Consider the following 25,029-nt stretch of genomic DNA (forward strand, 5'->3'; position numbering starts at 1 on the left):
TTTATATAGCCAGAGAATAATGCATAAAAACACCTTTCAATTGAGACAAATGATTTTTCTTGTCCCTTTAGTATTTTAGTCACTCTTTCCATGATGTCATTAAATTTTTACAAAGATAGATTTACTGTGATGTGCTATAGAGCAGAATAGATGCAAGGAAATCAACTGTGTAGGTGTGTTAGACTGAAATTACTGATGCTAATCAGTAGTAATGATAAAAGTTCAAAGTACAGACTCTCAAATAAGCCAGTTCCCAATTAATAATGGCCATTGTTTGAGAAAGCACCACACTGATCACTTCAAATCTCCTCTAAATTATTTATTTGTCCTAAACCCTTCCTTGAAAGTTTGACAAAGCACAAATAAAAAAATATACTGAGAGATTTTTCTTGTGCTGTCTTTCATAAAATACACTGCCTGATATATAAATCAAGCTGAAGGAAAGCAAGACAAAACAAAACAAAAATATGGACGAGACTATTAAGAAGGAATAGAAACAAATTATTCACCTACTATTAAAGTCAAATTTTCTTAAAATAAGATAATATTCCCTTCAGGTTCATACATACATGTATATGCATGTGCGCATGCACACACACACACACACACACACACAGTCAATGCAAGTATGCAGCAATTTAAATCAAGATTATATGAGTTTGTACATTAAGCTCCAAAATTTACATAAATTATATTGATCTGTGTTATGAGTTACAGGAAATAGAAAAGTTATCAACATTACACTCTGTTTTGGTGAGTTAAAGCAGAAAAGTTATCAACATTACACTCTGTTTTAATGAGTTAAAGCACAATTAAAAATGGGCAAATTTTTTATATACCCCAGCGGATGGAGTTCAAATTTGAAAGGAGGGTGACCAGGTCACTCTTTTTTTAGCCTTGTGTTTTACATGCTTGGTGTATCAGTAAAGAACAGGCAGCAATGTCTGTAAACTGCTGAAGTCTAACCTTAGGTCTGAGGTAGTCACTAATGGTGACAAGCTCTGCAAATCTCAGACATGGCTGCAAATCAAACACCAATCTCCCTGTGTGCACAGGGCACAGAAGCCTAGTCACAAATCTCTGTGGTCATACTTATCACCCAGTTATCACCATTAAGAGTAGTATCTTCCAATAAGGATAGCAATAAATATCATGGGTATGAAAAATGGCTCCTACCTACCACTAAGGAAATGGCTAGTGGCCATCAGTTCTCTTACAATGTAAAACAAGAGACTAATTTTGAGTACAAAGGGGCTCTTTCACTCCTTCAGGAATGAACGTGGCAACCACTTATTTTTATAATTCTTCCTCTTTGTTTTAGAAAGTGCTAAGTATTAAAAGAATCACTCCCAGTTATCAGTGCAGCTTTTGGAGAGGTGAATGATTTTTAAAATCTGATACCTTTTCTAGATAAAGAGTACTTTTATGGAATTTTTAATAATACAAGGCAAGCACAATTTAATAATAGTAACAAAGAGTGTGATAAAGTTATTTTATTAAAATTGACTTCTAATATCTAAAAGGTCTCAGAGATTGAAAAAATGGAGTTGATGTTCTCTAACTATTTACAAAAATACATATACATTTTTTGAGACTATGATTCCTTTTTTTTTTTGGTGGTACTGGGGTTCTTGGAAACCCTTCTACCTCTAGCTATACTACCAGACACCTATTTTTTTATATTTTTATTTGGAAACAGGGTCTCTTAAGCCAGTGCGTCTGGCTTCGAACCTGTGTGATCCTCCTGTCTTTGCCTCCCAAGCGCGGGGATTACAAGTGTGCGCCACCACGCCCGGCTATGATTCCTTTAAATCTATGAGTTTTGCATGCTGGGTCTGGGCCTCAGATAAGCAGCAATAATGACTCAAAATGTTATTTTGTAGAAACTGGAAAGAAGAAGCCAGTCCTTAAATCACTTAAAGGCCTGTATTTTTCAGAGCCAATAATTACAGAATTAATTTTTTCAACTTTTCTACAAAGATCCTCAGTCATTGTTCTTTCATGAAATTATAATTTTTCCCAAAATTTTCTTTGGAGATCATCTTTTAAATGCCCTGGTAGACTCCACTAACCATTTGTTAAGAATTTTCAAATACTCTCCTGTATAAAATTGTTTAAAAATCCCATCTATATTCTCAAAATCCATCTATTAATCTGTAATTACAATAAAAACAGTTCTTGTACTTCCAGAAAGTATCCAGAAAGATGCTTTCTTACTCCTTTGCCTTTAGTAAACATCTTAGTTAGTTCCTATGACTTTCATAGAACAGGTCCAATGGAAGGTGGTTGGGTAAGTAGGATGCATTGAATTTTGTTTTCCAAGGTGTTGCCTATTAGTCCCCTCAACTGAGATTTCACTTTAGCCACCATGCTTTTATTGTTCCTTTATCATTCTGTTCTTTAGCTCCTCAAACATGTTTCCCATATTTTTTTCATATTGAAAAACATCCAGACATACAACAAATCTCTGGAACCTAAATTAAAAAATACTTTCTAGTAAAATATTTTTCCAGATTGAATGTCACAATATTGAGTTTAGTGATAGGGATGCAGATTTTTGCAGAGATGGAAGTCATATCTCCCTATGAATATTCCTGTTAAAGAACAAATAAATTCCGAACATAAACTGGCACTTGTATTTTCTATGAGTGCGGTGTGATGATTTGGCAAAATTCTCTGCTCAATTTTCTTCCTCTTTGTTTCATTTCTCAAGATTTAAATATTGGATAAAACATTCAGGGCAAATACTAGGCAGTTCAGCATAGCATAAAGTATGTTTATTTTTTGTAAGGAACCAACAACATACACACAAAATGTGCAACATGAGAAAATATTTACACTAAACCTCTCAAATATAAAAACAGGATACCTTATAAACTATCTTTGGCTAGTCATAGTAAAAACAGGAAGGTCACTGACAGCAGAGAAGGGCAGATCCTTGACAAATACAGATCCCAAATTAAGGACATGGGTATTGACTGCAGAAAATCACTTCAAAATAAAACAGGCTATGCAAAAGCTGAAATAAGATCTCTTTCAGCTGCATGTAGTATAACCTTCAGTGTATGACCTAAAACTAAATCAGTACAAGTTTTAAAGTATAAAGAATATCCAAAAAAGGCTACTTCTAGCAGAGTCAGAGTTATAAAAATACTGAGCAAAATAAGAACTTATTTCTCCTTTGGGAAACTCAGCATGAGATACTTAAGCAAAGCTGATAGAGCCTACATTTCTGATCAACTGTTTTTTTTTTTTGCAAATGCTATTGTAATTTATTATTTATACACTTTTTTCCCCTAAAAGGTAGGTTCTAGTGTCATATATCCTGGGTACATATCAAAAAGGGATAAACAAACCTACTATACAGTGACCTTTATCTTAATACAATATTATCAGAACACCGGAGAATTTTGAGTTTTCAAAGCGATTAGAGAGAAATATATTTTCAAAGCTTGCATCAGTAAATGGGAAAAAAATCCCCATAACCTTTATAAAGGACATTATTCTTCCCATCAGGTAACATATGTAGATTAATTTACATTTGAATTTGCTGATCATAAAAGTTATAAATGTGACATATGTTTTGCAGCTATGTAGGGTGAGAGAGCACAACGAAAACATTAGGTGGTCGGTGTAACACTGGGATGAAGAGGGTATCTGAGGCCAGCCTTGGTTAGGAATTGGTTGGAAGAGGAAGTGATAATAGAAGGTTAGAAATAGATTTTCCATCAGGGAGCTGTGTTTGTCACTTTAGCTACCTGCATAGCACACTGTCTGAACCTTAAGAGACTGACATATAAACAGAAAATAAGTAGCCTCTTTGTAGTCTGTGTATTTGAATGTAATCAGACCCATTATGACATTCACCAAAAGTATACTGAATGCCGATTAGGGTATGTGGCTTGCATAGAACTGAGAATTAGGAATAAAGAAAGAAGAAAAGCCTTAGAGATTCTTAGCCTCTAAAGGTTTACCCTGGTGGAAGAAACAGGTGGTTTCTGGTGGAAGAGCCATATGGCTTCCCATTATATGTATTGCTGCAGTGTGACAGAGACAGTGGAGTGAAGAAGATCTTAGATTCTGTAGCCAGGCTGCCTGGGTTGTAATCATAGGTTTTGGCACTTTTCAGCTGTATGATAGTGGGTGAGTTACACTATTCTGCTTCAGTTTTCTTCTCTCTAAAACAGTGCTAATGAAAGCATAAATTGCATGGGATATTAAGAAATAAAATGTGTTATTAATATACATAAAGTTCCTAGCAGTGTTTGCCTGTGATTACCATTCCCATTAGGATGGTAGGCAAGGGATGCGGTGGGAAGACAAAAAAGAGGAGCATGGCCCAGCCTGGGATTCAGTGTCAGGACAGACAGTAGGGGCTTGCAGTTGAAATGACATTTAAGCGGAGTCTTGAAGTAGTCTCATAGGACTAAGACAGGTGAGCAATGTTGAAAGGGTGTTCTACACTAGGGGACAGTATATACAAACACATAGAAGAAAGAAATCATTGAGAGTTTCAAGTATTTGAAGAGATTGATGAGTAGACTTTAAACCATACAAGGGATTTAGATTTTATCTTGGAAACATTCCTGAATGCCTTTGTCCTTATGCATGTAGGTCAGCCCAAATTTTTTTCTTCTGGCAATAGTATCTATTCCCCCATCAATTTTTCTTCACCTCTACCCAGTTCTGTACTTGGAGACAAGATGATCCTGTTTAAATATCCTTTTAACTAGGTAACCTCTATGTACAACCCGCATTTTATTCCTTATTATTATTCTTCATGGAATAATAAATAGTCAAATCTAATATTAATTTTTTTTGGTGGTACTGGGGTTCCTGGAAACCATTCTATCTCCGGGCTACAGTCCCAGACCTATTTTATATATTTTTTTATTTAGAAACAGAGTCTCTTAAGCCAGCGCAGCTGGCTTCGAACCCGCGTGATCCTCCTGTCTCTGCCTCCCAAACTCAGGGATTACAAGAGTGCTTCACCATGCCCCGCTGAGTTTAAGTATTTGAAGAGACTGATAAATAGACTTTAAACTATACAAGGGATTTAGATTTTATCTTGGAAACATTCCTGAATGTCTTTGTCCTTAGGCATGTAGGTCAGCCCATATTTTTTTCTTCTGGCAATAGTATCCATTCCCCCAGCATTAATTTTTCTTCAACTCTACCCAATTCTGTACTTGGAGACAAGATGATCTTATTTAAATATCCATTTAACTAGGTAACCTCTATGTACAAAAACCTACATTTTATTCCCTATTCTTCTTCTTCATGGAATAATAAATACTTAAATCTAAAATTAAATATTTTAGACTAGGATTCCAGTCTCTCCCATCTACTGTCTGTCAACACATACCTAAATTTTAGTCTCTTACAGTTATAACATTTTAATCAGATCCATCTTCAAATTAATTTTTATTAATCCATATTCAAATTCCCATTTTTTAGATTCTTTTTATCCCAATCTCTGATTTTACTGTACCAAGTTTCTCTTTAAAATTTTAATCTCCTCAGCTCAATTTCAACTACTTCTTGAAGCATTGGCTCAAGTTTGACCATGCTAAAGAAAGAAATTCTGTTTTACCAAGCCTCATACTACATTGATAAACTTCTGATAACCACAGTCCCTTTGGAATTATATTGGGATATATATATATGTGTGTGTGTGTGTGTGTGTGTGTGTGTGATATTTGTGATATATATATGATGTATATATATATTTGTGATATATATAAGACATATATATATATATATAAGCTTTAAACTGCTTTTATTCCATGATTTCTACATTAATCATGTCTTTCATTTACTTCTACATATCCTACTTTCCAATGTAATACATCTACAGTATCTTGTATATGAAACAGTCCAATAAATGCTTGTTGGATCAATATATTATATGCAAAGAATATATGATATTAGCATTTATTTAATAACATAAAGATTATGATGTTAAATTTCCATACATCTTTAAAAATTGACTTATTTATTGTAAAATAAAGTGAAAGAGAACAAAGATGTCAGATTTTGGCTCATATTTAGAGCTTATATATATAAGTATATTATATAGTATAGTATATATATTATATAGTATAGTATATATGAGCAAATAGAACATTTTCAAAAGGTATTAGAATTACTTCATTTGAAGGGCTTTTAAAGTTGAGTTTCCATCATAAAATGTAGACAAAGCCATAGAATAATTTAGAATATAGAGCAAATAAATCCCTGGCATTAAAGAAGAGCACGTTTTATTCAAAAGCTATTATGTACCAGCTACCACAAGCCTGGCAACTTCACATAAATTATATACTTCATTAAATATTTCCAACAACTTCTCCAGAGCAAAGCAATTATTATAATAGATACTTCATGGTAATTACCATTGTGGCTCAAAAACTTTTAAAGTTATCATCCAAAATCTTATATCTCATTGATGAATTTGGGATTTGTTTCCACATGTATCTTACTGTAGAACCAACGTAATTTTAGAGGCTGAATAGTTTGTATTGTTATGAAGGCAGCATTTAGTAGTAGGGCAAAGAATGTGAAAAATTTGGAGAAGTTAATTGAGCTTTCTTGGTCTTAGTTCTTCTTAATTATAAGTTTGCCATTGATAGCTTCTGAAGGTCTTTATGACTAAATTCTTGTGAATGGAATCTATCTTAAAGAAACATCTACAATTCCCATGTTATAGAAAGTCAGGTAGAAAATTTGTGTACACCAATAGATTATTTTTAGGGAGGGATGTAGTAGGAATTAGATTATACTGGGGATATGATTAAAAATGGTACAGGAATTGTCAACTTTTTTATATATTTTAGTATTGTTTGGTGGGGTAGCATAGTTGTTACCTTTGTAATGGAACAAATATAAGCAGAGGGGAAATTATAGAATTCTTAGTGAGTTGATGACATTCATATAACTAATCTATCATTTATTAAGTACTAATTGACAAATTACATACACTATGCCAATTTTTGATGTGTTTTGGGGGCAGGGGTAGGTATTATTTCTATGATATCTTTTTTATATTCTACTCATGTATGTGTTTTAGAAGAGAATGATGCAAATTCTAGACATGGTTCTACAAAATTATAAGTGTGTTGAGTACTTATATTTACCTTCATTAACTTGAAAGTTAATATAGCTAATGTCAAAGTATATATACTATTTCAGAAAACATAAAGCCATCAATAAATATTTAATGGTATATCCTTAAATATTATTTGATGTCGACAATGATAATAAACTCTCTAGATTTTTACTTCTCAATATTGTGCAACAAAATTTATAAAACATGAAAATGTCTAGAAAACTTTCATCTAAGAAAGTTGATGTGATAATCATAATTAAAATTTACTTTATGTTAGAAGAAAATATAGTTAAAGTGGTTATTCCTAGGCAAAATTTTCTGTTTTTGAACCCGTTACATAGAAAGACTTAAAGCAATTAAGTGCCAAAATGCCAATATGCAGAGTATGCTAATGATGATTAGTTAAAAATCTTTCTTCTAAATATTAACTTCTAGCACTATTTGACTCTAGTGGAGAGAAAGAGTGGATCAGTGCTAATATTTGAGCATTATTCTAAAATGTAAATAGTCACACTGAAGAGCAGCTATATTTTCATTCTGAGTATCTTGTCAGAGAACTTGGTTGGCCTTTTATGTCAGGCCATCAATAAGACAGACATTTAAGTCACATGTTGTCATTACAATTAAAGAATATATTTTGGTGTATTAATTCATGTCCTCAGGACTCATATCTGGCTTGTAGGACATCCTAATTAAAACAGTCCTTAGAGTAAAGAGAATCCAAGAGTAGGTAAAAATGAGCTTCAAGTTTCTTGAAAATAAGACAAGCATAAACAAAAGACTAAGAAATATGTAGGTTGAAATAATTAATCTTTTTTATAGACTGTGATATAAATTTAGTTCTATGTGAAGTCCTGCAAGTCAAAAGTCTGAGGAGCAAAGAAGAAAATGGAAGTCCTGTTCTAAAACAAATAGGCCCAGTATATTTGCTTAATATGAAGATCACAGCTCAGAGGTGTGTTTCTTTAGCACTTAAATTTACATGCACTATATAAATACTTTGAGAACATAGGTAAATGGCTCCATATATAAGCTAAGCAAAACAACAACAACAAAAAAACCAAGACTTGAACATTTGTTTAATAGACACATAACCTATGAACAAAATTTTCCTTCAGAAAATGTATTTTGTAATAACACAGAAAATTTGTTTTAAAAAATGTAAAAGGCAGTAAGCATGTCCCAAATACTTCTGAAGGAGAAGGTTGTTGTGAAACTGCAAATCCCGCCTAATTTGTCAAGCATGGGGCTATTTACGCCAACTAGAATAACATCGAAAACTAGAGAGAAATTTTCAAATATATTTTTCTAATTTTGATTTTAATGCAGTGATCTACTGATGTGAAAAATTAGTATTCAATAAATACGGAGGGTAACTCATACCTTAAATTCCTCCAAGATTTTGTAATTTTTCCCATGATATTCACAAAAGTTTTTCACTTCTTTGCACTCAGGACAGCATCCATTGTGTTCCACTTTAGTACACTTTGGGTGAATTTTAGGGCATTCTGGCTGGTCGCAAACAGGTCCATCTAGGGCACAGACACATGGACAGTTGGAATGCCCTGGGAAAAACCGTTCTCCCAACTTGTATACAAAGCCGCTGTCATCCACACACCCTTTCCCTCGATAGTCATCAAAGATCAGATTGTCATTACTGGAGGTCTGGTCACCTTCATCAGCAGGATAGTCTTCATGACTGATGGCAGCAGAGGTGACCAATCCAGGGATGACCAATAGAAGTATGCAAGCTTCATGAATATGAAGAGCCATCCCCCTCCTCAAAGACTTCTGGATGTGCTCCTATTATTAAATATACTCAGCTCCTTCCATGGGGATACAAGAGGGGTAGGCTGAAAACAAATATTTAAAAAATAATTTGACATATATAAAGAGAATATAGATTCATTTAAAGCCCCTGCTCTTAAATTGTTTGTTTGAGTTCAGTTTGGAAGAGTCTAAGACCTCAATAAGATTAAATTCATGCAGCTGTCTATACTTTATTGTGAACTTGGAAGAGTATATCCTTAATGTACACATTACTATCTGCCCTTTAGAGAGCTATTTCATATAGGAACCTTCAGATTACATTTATCTTTTGAATTTCAAAATTGTGAGATGTGGTTTTACTGAGCCCTAAAAGGTGCTTAGAAATAGCTACTGACAAATAGTTCAAAAGTAATTGAACTCACATCTTCTATCATTCTTAACTGGACAGGTCAATATAGAATATAAATATTATAATCATATGTATCAAAGCCAATATATCAGTGTAAAAAATCCAATTATAAAAAAATAAACCAATAGTTGAATGTAACTTATAATTCAGATGGAGCCAGTATAAAGGTTTTATGACTTATTATGTATATTGGTTAAAAATGGTGGTCTGAACATGAGTTACTTGCTTCAGTCAACATGGGTACAGATTTGGGAAAATAACTAAGTAATAAAAGGAGCATACTATTCCACAGTGAATAAAAGAAAGAAGATAAAATAAATAATAATAGAAAAGATCTACATCTATTGAAAATGATTTGTTAAAATATGTATTTGTAGTATTGTGGGCATCTTTATTTTACTCAGGAGGTAAGCTCCTAGTGGGCAGGAAGGATATGTCTATGAAAATTTTAAGACAGAAACTTGAATCCTGCAATCATGGAGTTTTATTTGCGTTAATTACTTTCATATAATAAATATACCATTACACAGTTTTGAAAATATAACCTTTTTGAAATGTCAAAAACATTTTCATTTAGGCAATTTGCACAAGGATAAAACTATTTATGGAAGTTTCTCAAAATAGTAATGAGGCATTGCCATTCATAGAAAACATCTTACTACTTGGGTAACATTGACAAGTAAATGTCACTTAGTATTAGTGCTGGTGCAAAGTGTTGGTAGTGGGATTTTATTTAAATGCTTAGAATAACTAAGTCACACAAAGGCTTTGTAGAAACTGTGACTGTAGAAAGTATTAAATAAGAAAAAGTGTTGGAAAATATTTCACTTGTCTATTTAAATGTGATTGGCTTTATGCCAAGATCACTAAGATTGTATATAGGACATATTCAGATCATTTATAAATGTCATTCACTGGTTTGCTTTCACTTTATATTAAGAGCACTCATAAACTATTTATTTTCATTCTAACATATACAGATGGTAAGTTTAAATAAGATGAAGATGGTGTTAGAAAACTTTAAAAACTATTAGGTTATATTTGCATTTTTAGTTAGATATGCAAATTGTAGTAATAGTAAAATGAAAGGTGATATATTCATGCTCTCTTTTCAGAGAAAGCTTGTATTAGAATTCCTCTAATGTTTTCTGATATTAAAATTCATTTAGGGTAGGTAATGACAAAGGAGATAGATTTCTCTTAGAATATGTCAAAAATAATGAGTCATGACAGAACAAGAAACTGCAAACCTATAATTCTACTTGAGAAGCTGGAAGCTCCCTTTGACAAAGCATTTTTTTCCTCTTAAATTACTACAGAGGCCACAAATATAAGAACATCTGAAAAAAGCATAAATATATTTTGATAATTAAAGCATGCATTTATACACCTCCCACATATTTAGAAAGTTTATCTTGGGAGAAGAAAAGGGAGCTACTGTGTGTCCTCATAATGTTACAGTAGTAGCTGTCAATACATGCAAGATAAGCCATATAAAATACACATATGATTCTGCTTCAAAAGGACATAGACAGAAAATGATCTCTTTGTAAGCCACAGGTAGGCATTAATGTGTCAGATTATGATAAATGTAAATTTAATGACAAAATAAAGGTGTTATATCTACTTTATATAAACATTAAACATGCTTTTATTACAAGAAATATAGTTTAAAACCTGCATGAAGGAAACAAGATCTTTTTATACAACAAAGTTCTTAGGCTATTTTCTTTTAAAAGCCTCCTTCAAAATTGGGCTTCACTAGTTCAATTTCAGACACTATTTAAGAAAAGAAACATTAGAGAAATCAAAGAGCATGCTTCTATGAAGATTTTTAATAAGAAAGCAAACACTACTAAACTGGGTATCACTTCCCAGTTAAACTTTCCCCCCTCCCTAGGTTGCTACATATGATTTAAAATGACTGCATCTATTTCTTTGAAAAAACAAACATAACTCATGTCAGAAGATGCACTTACCTAGTCTCTCTGGAGGTTAATGGTGGTGGTGGGGGTCACAGGCCAATATAGACTCAAAGGTCAAGTATGCTTTAGGAAGCAGTCCCTTTTTTAATCACCCAAAGAATACATTTTCAGGCATGAATTAAAGGCAATCCATTCTCTCTACCTCCCATTTCAAAACACAGTCAAGAAGCAGTCTCCCACCCTTCCAGAGAGAAACACAGCAGACACACATAAGAAATATGCTTTGGACCTGTCTTCAGAATTCAAAGCCAGAAGCAATGCTGGTCCTGTAGAAATCCAGACCCCAGTAGCAGAATCATGTTGAACTTATTTTTAGCATTTTCTTATATCCTTCTATGAAATTTCCTGGCTGATTACGCCTCCTCCACACATGAGTTCACTTACACAGTGTTTGCTACGGCAGTAGAGGTGGTTTGGCTAGGCTCTGAGGATCACAAACACCAACAGCATACTGTAGCTTAAAGCCCGCTCCGCCGGCAAAACCATCAGCATCGTCCACGATAGGTTGCTTGAATCCCTTCTTGCACACCGGAAAATGCGAACTGTGGACGTGAAGGAAAGGAGCAACTTTAGCTGGGTTTCTGCATCACTGAGAGCAGTTTGCAGACTGCTGATTTGGAGCTCATTCTGCCGGCAGCCGGGAATTCCTCAGCACCACGGACAGCGCCAACAACTGGCTTCTGAGCCCAGCGTGGTCGAAATCCCTGAGCTGCTGCTTTAGACCAGGCTAGAGTGTTCTCTAAGCAGTCGCACTTTATACAGCGGATGCGTGCATGGGGTGGGGGCGGGGGGGAGTGTCGATCTTTATACATGTGAGACATTTATTTGCATTGCAATTACGATGATTTTTTTTAAATTGAATTTACACCTCCTAATGCATTTTTGAACGGGCTGCAGAGATGAAAGTTCCAGAGACTTGCATTTAGATTTAAGCCATCTGCAGTCCTTGATTATTATTAATAGATAAAGCACTATCATTGTCAAAGAATCTGTGAAAATGTATGCTCGCTGAGTTTATTTGACCCTTTGGGTGCAGAAAGACTTTTCTTGTGCTACACGATTAAACTTCGGTTCTTCTGCAGCTTGGATCTGATTGGGGGGGGGGGAGTAGCCGCGTTTCCCTGCAGTTTGTTCTCTAACATTAAAAATCAATCTCCTGTAATTCATCTAGTCTGTCATTAGGCGTCATTGTAAAGCTGTTTCTTCCAAAACCCTAGTAAAGATGCTCGTCTCTAAATTCTTATCAAAATCAGAGAAGAAAGAGACCCAGACATAAATGAATGAGTTGAAAGTTATTATATTTTATTGGTAACAGTAGCGGCATTAAAACATACATCTAAAGCAGGTTTTAAAGAAAATTGTAAATGTTACCTACTGGCACATTTAACCAGTTATTTCCTGGCTTGGGGCTACAGGAGGCATTTTCAAACCTTAAAGGAAATGCTCTCTGCAGTGGGGTATGCTGCTGACCGTCAAGACCACGTTCGGATTGTGCCATCAGAGCCTCCGGAAAACAGACTCTCTCCATCGTGAGAAAACACCACCGTGTGTGCTTCGCTCTCGTGGCCCATCAATTTGTGAATCTGCCCAGATTTAAGATCTAGCAAATGGACAACCCCATTGCCGCTCGCCTGAGCTAACACTCGACCTGCGAGAGAGAGAGAGAGAGAGAGAGAGAGAGAGAGAGAGAGAGAGAGAAAGTTTTACTTCAGTACAGTTAATAAACAATAGAATGTTCTATTTTGTTTCAACAGTGATTCAGCAGACTCACATTTTATATTAGATGTCAGTCATTAAATATGAACTATCTCATATCTGTATAAAAATAGCATGAGTCAAAATAAGACACGGCAATGATGGGATTATGACATTTTAGAATGGGAAAATAACGTCTGATGCTCTATTTTATATGCAGAGGTCATCAAATGCCCTGTCATTCTTCTTATATTGGTGATTAATAAATTATTTTGAGAAGAATGCTTTAAAGCAACTTAGCAAGGAAACTTTCTTCTACAAGTGAATATGTTCAAAAAGTTTTTAAAATGTATAGTTTTCAAAGTTTATCTTTGGAAAAATATGATCTATATCTGCATAGATATAAATTATGAATAGTTTACATTTTAAAATATTTTGAATTCTACTTCATCTTTGTTTATCACAATTATGCTAAGTCGTTGCTCAAAACTATAATAATATACATTCTACTTTAAAAATGGTAACATTTATGAGCTCAACAAACTTTTTTGGAGTAGAAGTGAAAATAAATATCTCCATTGCAAAATGACTTGGGCTTTTAAATTCTAACTTAAAATTCAAAATTCCGTTAAACTAAATTTTTCTTATATAAGATAACTAAATACAGTGTCAGAAATTCTCATAATCTTTATATCACATATTTTTAGTGAATCATTTCCTTACAGTGAAAACAAGTCAATAATCCAATTTTAGTTAGCAGTTTAATTTTTAAAATGCTAGTAGCAAACCTACTATGAGAGAACTTATAGCCAAATAAAAGCAATAGAATTTCATATGCTTAGTCCTTGGGGAAAGTAATTATGACCTTAGGACTATCTGCTGGATTATATAATCACAAGTAGAACTATATCATCACTTCAGCAATACCACTTGAAAATTTTTAAACTGTCAGCATACTAGATGTCATATTTAGTGCTCAATATGGATAATCAAATACAATTTTTACAACTTTCCATTTAAAAAATAGCATTAACTCCATCATGTAATTGAAGAAAGAGAGGCTTGGGGAGGTTCAGGAATTTGTTCACAATGGCATCCAGTCTATGTAAGGTGCTAACATTTAACAACAGCGCTTGGAATCCATATCATAGGCAGTTAGCTGTTGTGTTTTCCAAGTCTGGCATAGCATTGTTACCTATGCATCTTTGACAGATTTGAAGTAAGTGGTATATATGAAAACAGAATTTGTCTATTTTGTCATAAAGATTCTAGAATGGTATCATAGAAGCCCCAGTGAGGTATTTAATCACAAATTATACCCCCAAACATCACAAAACAGAGAAAACTTCAAAAAGTAAAGCTAACCATGATAAATATGGCCTATTTGCAAACCTTTATAACTACTGGGCTTCTTCATCTAGAAAAAAAGCCTGATGTAGCAAAAGTCTTTAGGATAGATTAGAGTGTCCAAAGCAGCAGATGTGAATATTTATTATAAACCCTCTTCTCCTAAGTCTTTGCTGACAGAGGCACTGCATATGGATTTCACTTCCAGCCTCACCCTATAGACAATTGCTGTTTGTGACTTTTCTTTGATTAAAAAAATAACTTTTTCCCTGTAGTTTTTATACAGTAGCTGGGAATGGGTTAATATCATGGTTTTAGTTTTGAAACCTAACAAAACCAAATGGAACCAAAGCTTATAAAGAAAAGGGGAAAATTTAGTTTTAAATTATTGATATTGTTCAGGTCTCTAAAAGCCATAATTTGAAAGATTTATGAACATTTTTTATCATTTCTGAAAGTTTTTCTAGTATAATAGAGTGAAATGATAATACTGGAACCTAATTATAGGATTATATAATTCAGTAGCACCATTCCTCAGGTGTTTCAAAAACTTGTCCTTATTAAAACAGATTTGAGTCAGCAATTTTATGGAAAGGTTTACAGGTTTACCTGAATACATTTTCAGAGGGTTGCAAAATGGTAAATATATCATAACTAATTCCTGAAATGAGTATAAATTTTTAATTCTGTTCAAGTTCATTTAAATATACTGGGTTAATACATGGCCTTTAATATCATATTTGACTTTAAGATTAGTTTAGCTGGAATGGGAATGTTGAACTCTTTTTAGGTTAGATTTTCAAAATTATTTACTGGGATGTATCAGTTGCTACATTAATATCTAGTTGTTGTGAGAGAGGTGGCACTCTTGGGGGAAAAGTCAGTCTGAGTACTAGCAGAATCTCTAAAATGTGAGTATTTATGGAGATGTACATATTTTTCTAAATATTTTGGTGATTGACAATGAAAAAGAAATCACAGTACAAATCATTTGTCACCTGCATGTCTGAGTCTTAATGATAAATTTAGGATGAATAAAAGATTTATCTACATCAGAACTTAGTCAATGGAAAGAAAATATAGTAGGGATGAAATTTCAAGTAGTTCCAGGAAAATTGACCTAAATTTTGCATTAATAATATTCATGTGGAGTAAATATGCCTCTTTAAAAATGTGAAATAAGCTAGGCGTGGTGGCACACACTTGTAATCCCTGTGCTTGGGAGACGGAGACAGGAGGATCGCGCAGGTTCAAAGCCAGTTGCACTGGCTTAAGAGACCCTGTTTCCAAATAAGAAGTATAAAATAGGCCTGGGAGTGTAGCCCAGAGGTAGAAGGGCTCCCAGGAACCCCAGTACCACAAAAATAAATAAATAAATAATAAATAAATAAATATGTGAAATAATAAAATACATTCTAAATTATGTTTATTTCTATTTTTTATTATACATAAAACAAAATTTGGTCAAAGTAATTGTTTTATGACATAAAGTTTCCAAATAAGTAATATAATATTTAGATAGCAAAATATATTAATAAAAATTGCCAGATTTTAAATGCACACACTCTACAAATATCATATGGCTTAAATATATGATGAAGAAATAATAGTGTAGTTTATTGAGATTGATTATAAACAAAAATAGCATACATTAATTTATAAAGCTATTTTAACAAAATCATGTAAAATGGCTTCTTTTTTTTCTTTTTAATTTTTGTTTCCATTCAGATTATTTAGATGCCCAATAAGAAGAAAATTAAGAGTGGGGTGCCAGGCATGGTAGTGTATGCTTATAACCCCAGCATTTGGGAAGCTAGGAGAAAAGGATTGCCATTCATGGACAGCCTCAACTACTTATTGAGGCCCTTTGCAACTCAATGAGACCCTATTTCAAAATAAAGAATAAAAACTAGGTATGGGAGTGTCGCTTGGAGGTAGACTGCCCTAGCCTCTATTCCCAGTACCACAAAAAAGAGTGGGAAAAGACCAATTTAATTTTATAATTGCTATTTTATATAACTAAATATATATCAACAGTGAGTGATTAAGGCTATATATATCAACAGTAAGTGATTAAGGCTATTTTCACTCATAATCTATATTTATTTTTATCTACCAAAACTTTAGGATATTTTCTTTAAGTAAAGCATTATCTTTTCTGTAGCCGAATAGGGTTCAATGAAAGTGACATGTTGCTATTCATTTTACTTTTATTGGATGAGTTTGTTAACTTTTTTTAGATTAGAAGACAAGACGTTCATTTCTCCTAACCTTTTCTGTTAAATGAGCCAATAAAACTCTACTATTTGTTATTAAAATTAACTTGTTATTAAAAACTCAAATATTTGAATATACTTACTAACTTAAGCATCACTAGCAATAAAATCCCTTGTAGAAATTTTTGAAATGACTTAACCATAATCACTTTGGATTATCTAACATAAACAGGAAGCTTTATATCCTATATTAATAAAATGTGCAAGTAAAATATTGGTACTTTTTCAAACTGATTTTTAATGAAGTTTAGATAGATTCGGGTGTGAAAATTCACTTTGATTTGGAAAGCATACACCTAGAAGAGCCAAGATTTATATGAAGCTTTCCATATTTATTTACCTCCTCACCTAGACAAATCCTCCTTAACATTAGGACTTCTGGATGCTATATTGCAATGCTTTTGACAGTCATGGAACGTGACATACTTAGGGCTTTATAATGTTTGCATAAAAGTTATGGTGTATTATAAAGACGTACACAAAAACTGATATGATATATTTTTATAGAAAGCGTATGAGCTTATTTCTTTATCATTTATGTCTACTGGAGTGAGCTAATAGTAGCCACTATTTATTGAATATCGAGAGCGACACATTTTGCCTCATGTATTCTCTACTCAACCTATGATATAAATATTCTCTGCATTTAGTAAATGAAAAATGAGACTCAGAGAAGGTCAAGATGAGATTTTTTTATTATTATTATTTTTTTGGTGGTACTGGGGTTCCTGGAAGCCCTTTCTACCTTTGGGCTACACTCCCAGACCTATTTTATATTTTGTTTGGAAACAGGGTCTCTTAAACCAGAGCAGCTGGCTTCGAACCTGTGTGATCGTCCTGTCTCCACCTCCCAAGCACGGGGATTACAAGCGTGCGCCACCACGCCCGGCTCCAAGGTGAGATTTAAAAAGAAACATTTAGCGCCGGGCGTGGTGGCGCACGCTTGTAATCCCCGCGCTTGGGAGGCGGAGACAGGAGGATCGCGCAGGTTTGAAGCCAGCCGCGCTGGCGTAAGAGACCCTGTTTCAAAAATATAAAATAGGTCTGGGAGTGTAGCCCGGAGGTAGAAGGGCTTCCAGGAACCCCAGTACCACCAAAATAAAATAAAATAAAATAAAAATAAAAAGAAACATTTATTATTCAAAAATCTTGCTTCACTTATTCGCTTTAGAGTTTCTTTTATAAATGAAGATTCAGATAAGTCTGGCACTTCTGGAGTTTTTCTGTGACTGCCACTAAATTCCCTAGGCAAATCAGTTCTCAAAGTTAATGTTCACACTGATGGCATAATTTTTTTGAGTATTCATCTGACGACTCTGTGCATCTCTGAAACTAAAACATCAAAGTTCTTTCAAGAGTGATTATTCACATATTTATTATTTTAATATACTTTTTGGTACACTGTAGTTTCGCAATGTAGTTCAGAGTGATGGGGACATACATACAACCGGGCCCTTGGTGGACTACTCACTGCTTCCCTCGCCCCGTCTCCTTCCTATAGTGATGTTGACATTGTCACTGATAACTCATGTACTTAATGTCAATGGGAGTATGTCTTTCATTTAGTTTCTCTCCCCACCACCAATACCCTTCCCTAGACCCCTCACTCCATTGAGGTTCTCCTCCATTTTCTAAGGTCCCTCTTGTGTTCTGCGTACTCCCGAGCTTCTGCATATGCAGTAGCTCTTAAATACACATATTCTAGTGCAAACATTATAAGTACTAAAAGTTGTACCTGATAACGAACAAGACAAAATTAAAAACAAAAACCCCAAACCCTACTTTTTACCCCTTTCTAGATCTCCAACCAAATCATAACCCTGGTTTTCTCACTTCTGTTATGATAGTAATTTTCTCAGTTTCAGGATCTAGATTATAGTAACATTCATTACTCCTTTTGCCTCTCTTTCTCTATTCCCAACTCAAGTTTAATCCGTTCGTTCTTAACAATTCTCTGTCATCTGTATCTAACTGTTATATCTGTTAAATTAGTATCTTCATTTTTAAATGTCAGCACTACTGAAAATGATTCTCTAAATTGTCTTTTTGTTACAATTTTTTAGTTTTTAAGTCTTCCTATATTAACATCTAAGGCTTTCTATCAGTTATGTTACACATTGTCCCAAGATGTCATAAATATAAGCAACTCAACAAGCAGCAATAACAAAAGGAAGATACTGCACATCTCTGACATGTTCAGGTTTTGTTTTATTTTAGGTCCAACCATCTCATTTTATAAATAAGGCACCTGAGATGAAGTGATTTGACCAAGGAAAGACAATGCTGCCTTGGCAGCTGTACTACTGCCTGAAATCAGATATTTGGCTCCTAAATTGGTGTTCTTTTGCTATTTCATTTTCTTTTATGTTTTATTTTCTTTTTTTCACCCTGTTTTGCTTTCATTTACTTTCCTCTTTTCTAGTTTTTTTTTTTCTTTTCTCTTCTTTTTGGTACTAGAGATTGAACCCAGAGACATTCCACTTCTGAGATATACTCACAGCTCTTTTATTTTTTATATTGAATCAATATCTTGCTAAATTGCTTTAATGAGGGTCTCACTAAGTTGCTGAGGCGAGCCTCAAACCTGGGATTCTCCTGTTTCATCCACCCGAGTACTGGAATTATTGGTGTGCACCATGGTGCCTGGCATCTTTTCCTGTTTCTTTGTGACACTGGACGGTGTCTCAGTCATGGGTTTCAGACCTCTATACTCATGCAAATCTGTACTTCCTCATCATTGCACCCTTATGTGACCCATATGTTCTCTATCAATTCACCATCATTTTTTAAATATATGTTTTATTTCTCCATTTGGATGTTGCTTCTGTTGTTTGCTCTTGTGGGATATTTTCTTTAGCTGTCTCCAAGGTCCCTGGCCATATCTTCCTGACATAAGTCAATTCATCTATAAAACCGCAGACTCAATTTCTTAACTAAATTGGTGCAAGGCATGTGTCACAGTCTCTAGAGAAGATCTTCCTTTCCTAAGCATTTATTGTATTTTACTCATATTGTTCATGTGGTAATAATATACCCTAGTTTATGGTTAACCATACATTTTTCTTATATTCTTAACTTTGTGATTATCCAGGGACAGGGATCATGCCATTTATTTTTGCATTTACTCAGTTTAATAAGCAGGCTGTTGTAGTCAATATTCAGTAAATAGTAGTAACTGATAATAGCTATTAGAGAACAAGAATAATGACTGTATTGTCACAACTATCATTTCTAGTATTTATTATTTGCCATCCACTGTCCTACGTCCTTTGTATGCACTCTTTTTATCTTTACAACAACCCTGTGGGGTAGGCATAAACCCGCATAGTTTCATTGCAGTTGCCATGATGCACATGTGGCCTTTGGGGACTTGGAATACACATAGCACAAATAAAAATGTGTGGCACTTGTAAAATTCTCCCCAGATTTCAAAGACTTATGAAGAAAGAATGTAAAATACTTCATTAGAAATTTTATGTTAGCCAGGTGTTGTGGTGCATGCTTGTGATTTCAGTACTTGAGAATCTGAAACAAGAGGATTGCAAGTGAGAGGTCAATCTCATCAACCTAGTAATGCTCTCCAAAATTTAGATATTATTTCAAAATAAAATAGAACTGAGGGAATACAGCAGAGGTAGAAGGTCCCAAGGTTCAGTCCCCAGTGCTACACACACATACCAAAAGAAATTGTATGTTTATTATATATTGAGTTGATACTATTTTGAATACATATAATATTACATAAATAGATTTTATAGCTGGGTGTGGTGGCGCATGCTTGTAATCCTAGCTTTCGGAAGGTGGAGACCAGAGGATCAAGGTTTGTGGACAGCGAGGGCCTTTACAACTCAGTGAGACCCTGTTTTAAAAAAAAAAAAAGACTAAAAAAGGTGTAGCTTGGAGGTAGAACGTCCCATCCACAGTACCACAAAAAAGTATATATTTTAAATGCATATTATATATTACTATAAATATATTAGCTTTTTAATGTAGCTCTATAATATTTATAATTATATGGTTTCACATTATATTTCTTTTGGACAGTGCTAGCCATAGACTTTGATTTATAGAGGAGGAAAACTAGGTTTAGAGAGATTAAAGCAACTTACCCAAGGCCATGCAGCTTATGCGCTGGTGGAATCTGGATCTGGGGTCCATAGGACTCCAAAGCTCATGGTCTTATCCTCTGCGTCATGCTCTAATACCCCTGGATGAATCTCTATTGACTGACTCAGTGTCATCTCTCCCACTGTGATGAAGCTGCCCTCATTAAAACACAACATGACTCAGAGTAAACATCTCTGCAGTGTGCAGCTTCAGTTTTCAGCTGAATCTATGTATGCCTGCTTCTAGGAATACTTTAAAATTAATTTCTATTTAGGTACAAGAAGTATTTTAAAATCCTTCATCCTCTTGTTTACTCTAGTGGCATTCACCTACTCCAAGAATCTGATTGTACAACTAGCTTCAGGGGGTAAGTGAGGGACTTAGGAAGGCTGTTTTTATTCTTTTAGAGTGTGAAGAGCTCATTCCATGGCCCCAGTATCTAAAGTGTGTTTGTGGCCAGAAAGGACACCTCTACATCTTTAGGTAAATGTCTTATATTAAGATGTTATAGAAAAGTATCATCCCATTTTTCCTTTAAGGGAAGCAAAACAAAATATATCATCACTCAGACACTTAAGCTTTTAACATTGTAAACGCCCCTCCAGCCTCAACAAAAACAGTGAAGACAGTAAAGCATTTTTTGAATGCAGTGAACATATTTTACCTAATCCCTCACACTACTTAGTCCTGAAAAGAGAAACAGGTCTTGTTTTGTTGAAAGATTTCAATTTAATTTGTTTTTACATGAAACATTTCTTAAGAATTCAGAGGTTAAAAAAATAGTTTGTTAGAATGACAAAGTCAATTTACCTAAGGTAAAAACTTTGGGCCTCAGTCAATGTAAAAAGTTCATATCCCCAGTAGAGATTGTTGAGATGCATGAAACTTTTTAGTGAAGCCAGGTTTTAGGAAGATATTAGTTTAACACTTTTCATGGCAGGGCATTCACTGGCCAAAATGATGTCATTTCATAATGGGAAATCTAGATAAGGAAAATAGGTGATGTTGGTAATGACATTTGCTAAATCAAACTGACAAGAATCTTTGACGTCTTGTTATGGGAGGAATTATTCACAACAGCACAGTGGCTAATGTATCAAGAGACAAGAGCTGAGCCACCGTGGATAACTTTTTAACCAAGCAACTACATTTCCCTAGTGAGCCATCAGTTATCAGGCACTGTTAGCCAGGGCAACTGTGGATACAGACATAAATTGGGTCAAAAGTGAATAAAAAGACTTTTAATGAAAGATTAAATGCCATATCTGTTGAAATTTCAAATTTCTCTTTGTTTGGAAAATCAATTTAGAAGACAAAATTTTATTACCCAATGTGTATACACTGAGTGATAGATTAGCAAAGGGGTTACAAAATTTACTTGTATGTCTGAACATGTTACAAAACCAGGATTTGCTAGCAACATTATGAATCTATAGTTTGCTGAAACTATGCAGTCTTCTATTATATATACACCCTAAGAATAATGTTGTTCTAGATTAGATGTATGTTGCTACATGAACTTAGAATTCTGGTATAAGAAATAGCAGACTCAAAACTTTTAAGCTTATAAATTATGAAAGTTTGAATGAAATACATCATTACATTTCTCATGGTCATACATGCTTTGATTAAATTTTGAACAATATGTTCCTCCAAATAGACAAAACACTCTATATTTCTTTCAAATTAGTCTCACATGCAGATCATCAGAAATTTGTTTATCACAAGTACACAAGAAGGGAGACTAAAACAGTTGTGTGCCATATATGAAATAACATATCAGAAAGGGGAAGACAGGCTGTGATCAATAAGGAAATGATTTTTATACACATCAGAACCAATTTGAAGCAATTCTCTCAATCAATACAGATAGGCAGAAATGCTTCTCAGCATTTATTACCTGTGGAGAGTGTTATTGATTAATTGTATTGATTTTTTTGAATGCATGTGGAGAGGCATCTGTTGTTTCTTTAAAAGATGCCTCAAAATGAAAAGTATCAAGAAACTACTTAAGTTTTGAGGATTTGCATTAATGGCCCAACCTGGGTCATTACTCAGAGTTTCAAAAACACCACTGAAGGAGATGTGAAATGTGATTTAGTTTATTTTGCACCCTACCACTGATCAATATAATACTTTCAGAAAAAAATATTACTTGAGAATTTAAGTTGCCTAAGTGCTAGTAACAATTTATAAAGTTTTTCAGTATTTTTTTTTACTATGTATACTCTTGCTAAAGAAACCTAACTCTTCTCTTGTAAGTAGAATCCTGAATGAAGATTACTTGAGGTGGAAGTGTAAAAATTTTTAAATGTATTTTAGAATTATCTTGTTAAAATTTCATATCACAAATGCAATAGTAGAGAGGGAAGGGAGAGCTTCAATGTCTTATTTTAGCACTGTTACTAAGAAGAAATACTTACCTTATTTAGAATACACAATGTGTTTAAGTAATACAAAAGCTGGGGTATTTAGAATAAAATCCACCATTATTAAAACTAGATGTGGAATGTTAATTATTAAGCATGTGAAATTTGCTCCTTAAAATAGGTTTATATGCTTTTCCTAAATAAATGGCCATCTGATAAATGCAGAAAACACACTTTATCCTTCACATGAAATCTATATCCTACTTAGGAGAGCATTTCTCTAATAGTTCAGAAATTCCTAAACTGTGGCATGTGAACAAGCCCCAAAGTTGATGTTTTCCTTGTGAAGAACAGAACTTTTGGCCTTGCCATGTGTGGCTCTTGAAATATTTTCCCCATATTAGGATAACATAGATAGATTCTTGAACAGGTGCTTTCCTACATGGGCTGTCTTCTGAATATTACTAAAATCCCTTGTGACATGCACCTAAAGTCCTAAAAATGTTCCAACTAATTATTGAATCTATTTAGAATATCAACAGCCACCTGCTTTCATTAAGAAATCCTTGTAGACCTGTTTTCTAACTTGGTCTTCACCTATGCAGCTGATCAGTGTTAGAATAATATTTATTCAGGGACCCTGTGCACCTGGAGCCTTGCAAACATTTTAGAAAAGCTTTTGCTGATGTCAGAGACAATACTTTTTTTTTGCTCATTTCTGAGGATCAGATAAACCACAGCAAAGTATAGCACAGAGTGGATCAGACATGGTGAAGGAATCTTTCCCATTGTTCTGAGAAGGGAAAGGACTCAGAGATTTCTGTTTTATACCAAAAACTGCATTAGAATTTTAATAATTTTATCTTATGAAGGGATACGATCACTTTAGTGATTTCTTAGGTTTTACTATAAAAAAAAAAAAACATTTCCCACATTTTAAGACTCTAAAAGTCAGTATTCTCATTTGGGAGTTTTTACCTTAATGTCACAATTGGTTTCAAAACTAACATTGTAATAAGGAAATCTCCTTCCTGAATGTGGACATCTGTCCCTGGGGAGGAAAATCATGTAAATTTCTGTTACTTTATACTGAGGTGGTAAAGTTAGCATTTGCATCCTTGTTTTCAGAAATTCAACCTTTCCTACTCCAGGGCAACAATGTTGGGTGAAAGTGGACTAATGATGAACCAACATCACTATGCTATTAGTAGTTGTATTACAAATAAAATGTGATAAACTAATTATAGCTAATATGAATTTCCTTCCCCAAGAAAAAACAAAGGATGAAATATATGATGTAAAAATTCTTTATGAATTGGGGGTGGCTAAATTAATTAATTGATAAGTAGTATAATCTGCTCATTTAGAAGAAATACTAAACTATCTGAAATTATAGAGAGAATAGGCTTAAATTCACATCTTTCACAATTCATTTCCTGAAGAAGACTCAGAGACTTGATACCTAGTGGCTATATCAGCTTCAAAATGCTTTGAAATGTTGATAACAAAATATAAAACTGCTGGTTTTTACAGAGTATCTTTTTCTGAATAATTGATACCTGTTGTACTAGAGGCTCCTTACAACTACATGTGAAGGAGGAATTATTTTAATTTTGCAGAGAAAGATGTCAAATCATACAGAAGTGAAGCAGCTTTTACAAGATAACAGAGCTAGTGTCAAATCAAGGATGCCAAGTCAAGACTGTCTATAAAGGGCTCATCATCCAACCGCCCATAGGAAAACGAGAGTAGTTATGCCAGAAAGCTCCACTAACTTGGCTGCTCCATGAAGTGCTAAACAAATTTGAATTAAGTCAGAATTCTGCGAAATAATCTTTACAGAAATATAAAGTAGCATTCTAGGATATTGTAGTCTGATGATCTGGCTTTGTACTTTGGAGACAATTTAAGCAACATGTGATTAGTTTTGTTTTTATCTAGTCTCTCTCCATTGGGCTTTTCCCCT

General features: G+C 34.0%; 2 protein-coding genes across 2 annotated transcripts in view; both read right to left on the bottom strand.

The window, feature by feature from the left end:
- VWC2L (von Willebrand factor C domain containing 2 like) overlaps positions 1 to 8,893 on the bottom strand; it is a gene marked incomplete at its 3' end in the record, with an annotated part of 149,735 nt that extends 140,842 nt beyond the window's left edge. Inside the window, exon 1 of the mRNA XM_080690160.1 lies at positions 8,489 to 8,893. Within this exon, the coding sequence (XP_080546286.1) occupies positions 8,489 to 8,878 (390 nt within the window). The 5' untranslated portion in view covers positions 8,879 to 8,893. The remainder of the gene's footprint in view (positions 1 to 8,488) is intronic.
- A 3,848-nt stretch (positions 8,894 to 12,741) lies between these two features.
- The window catches only part of SPAG16 (sperm associated antigen 16), a gene marked incomplete at both ends in the record, with an annotated part of 820,178 nt that continues 807,890 nt past the window's right edge, over positions 12,742 to 25,029 (bottom strand). The window contains one exon of the mRNA XM_080689332.1: positions 12,742 to 12,917. Within this exon, the coding sequence (XP_080545458.1) occupies positions 12,742 to 12,917 (176 nt within the window). The remainder of the gene's footprint in view (positions 12,918 to 25,029) is intronic.

Source organism: Muscardinus avellanarius (genome assembly GCF_963383645.1).
Source record: "Muscardinus avellanarius genome assembly, chromosome: 2".
Classification (NCBI taxonomy): Eukaryota; Metazoa; Chordata; class Mammalia; order Rodentia; family Gliridae; genus Muscardinus; species Muscardinus avellanarius.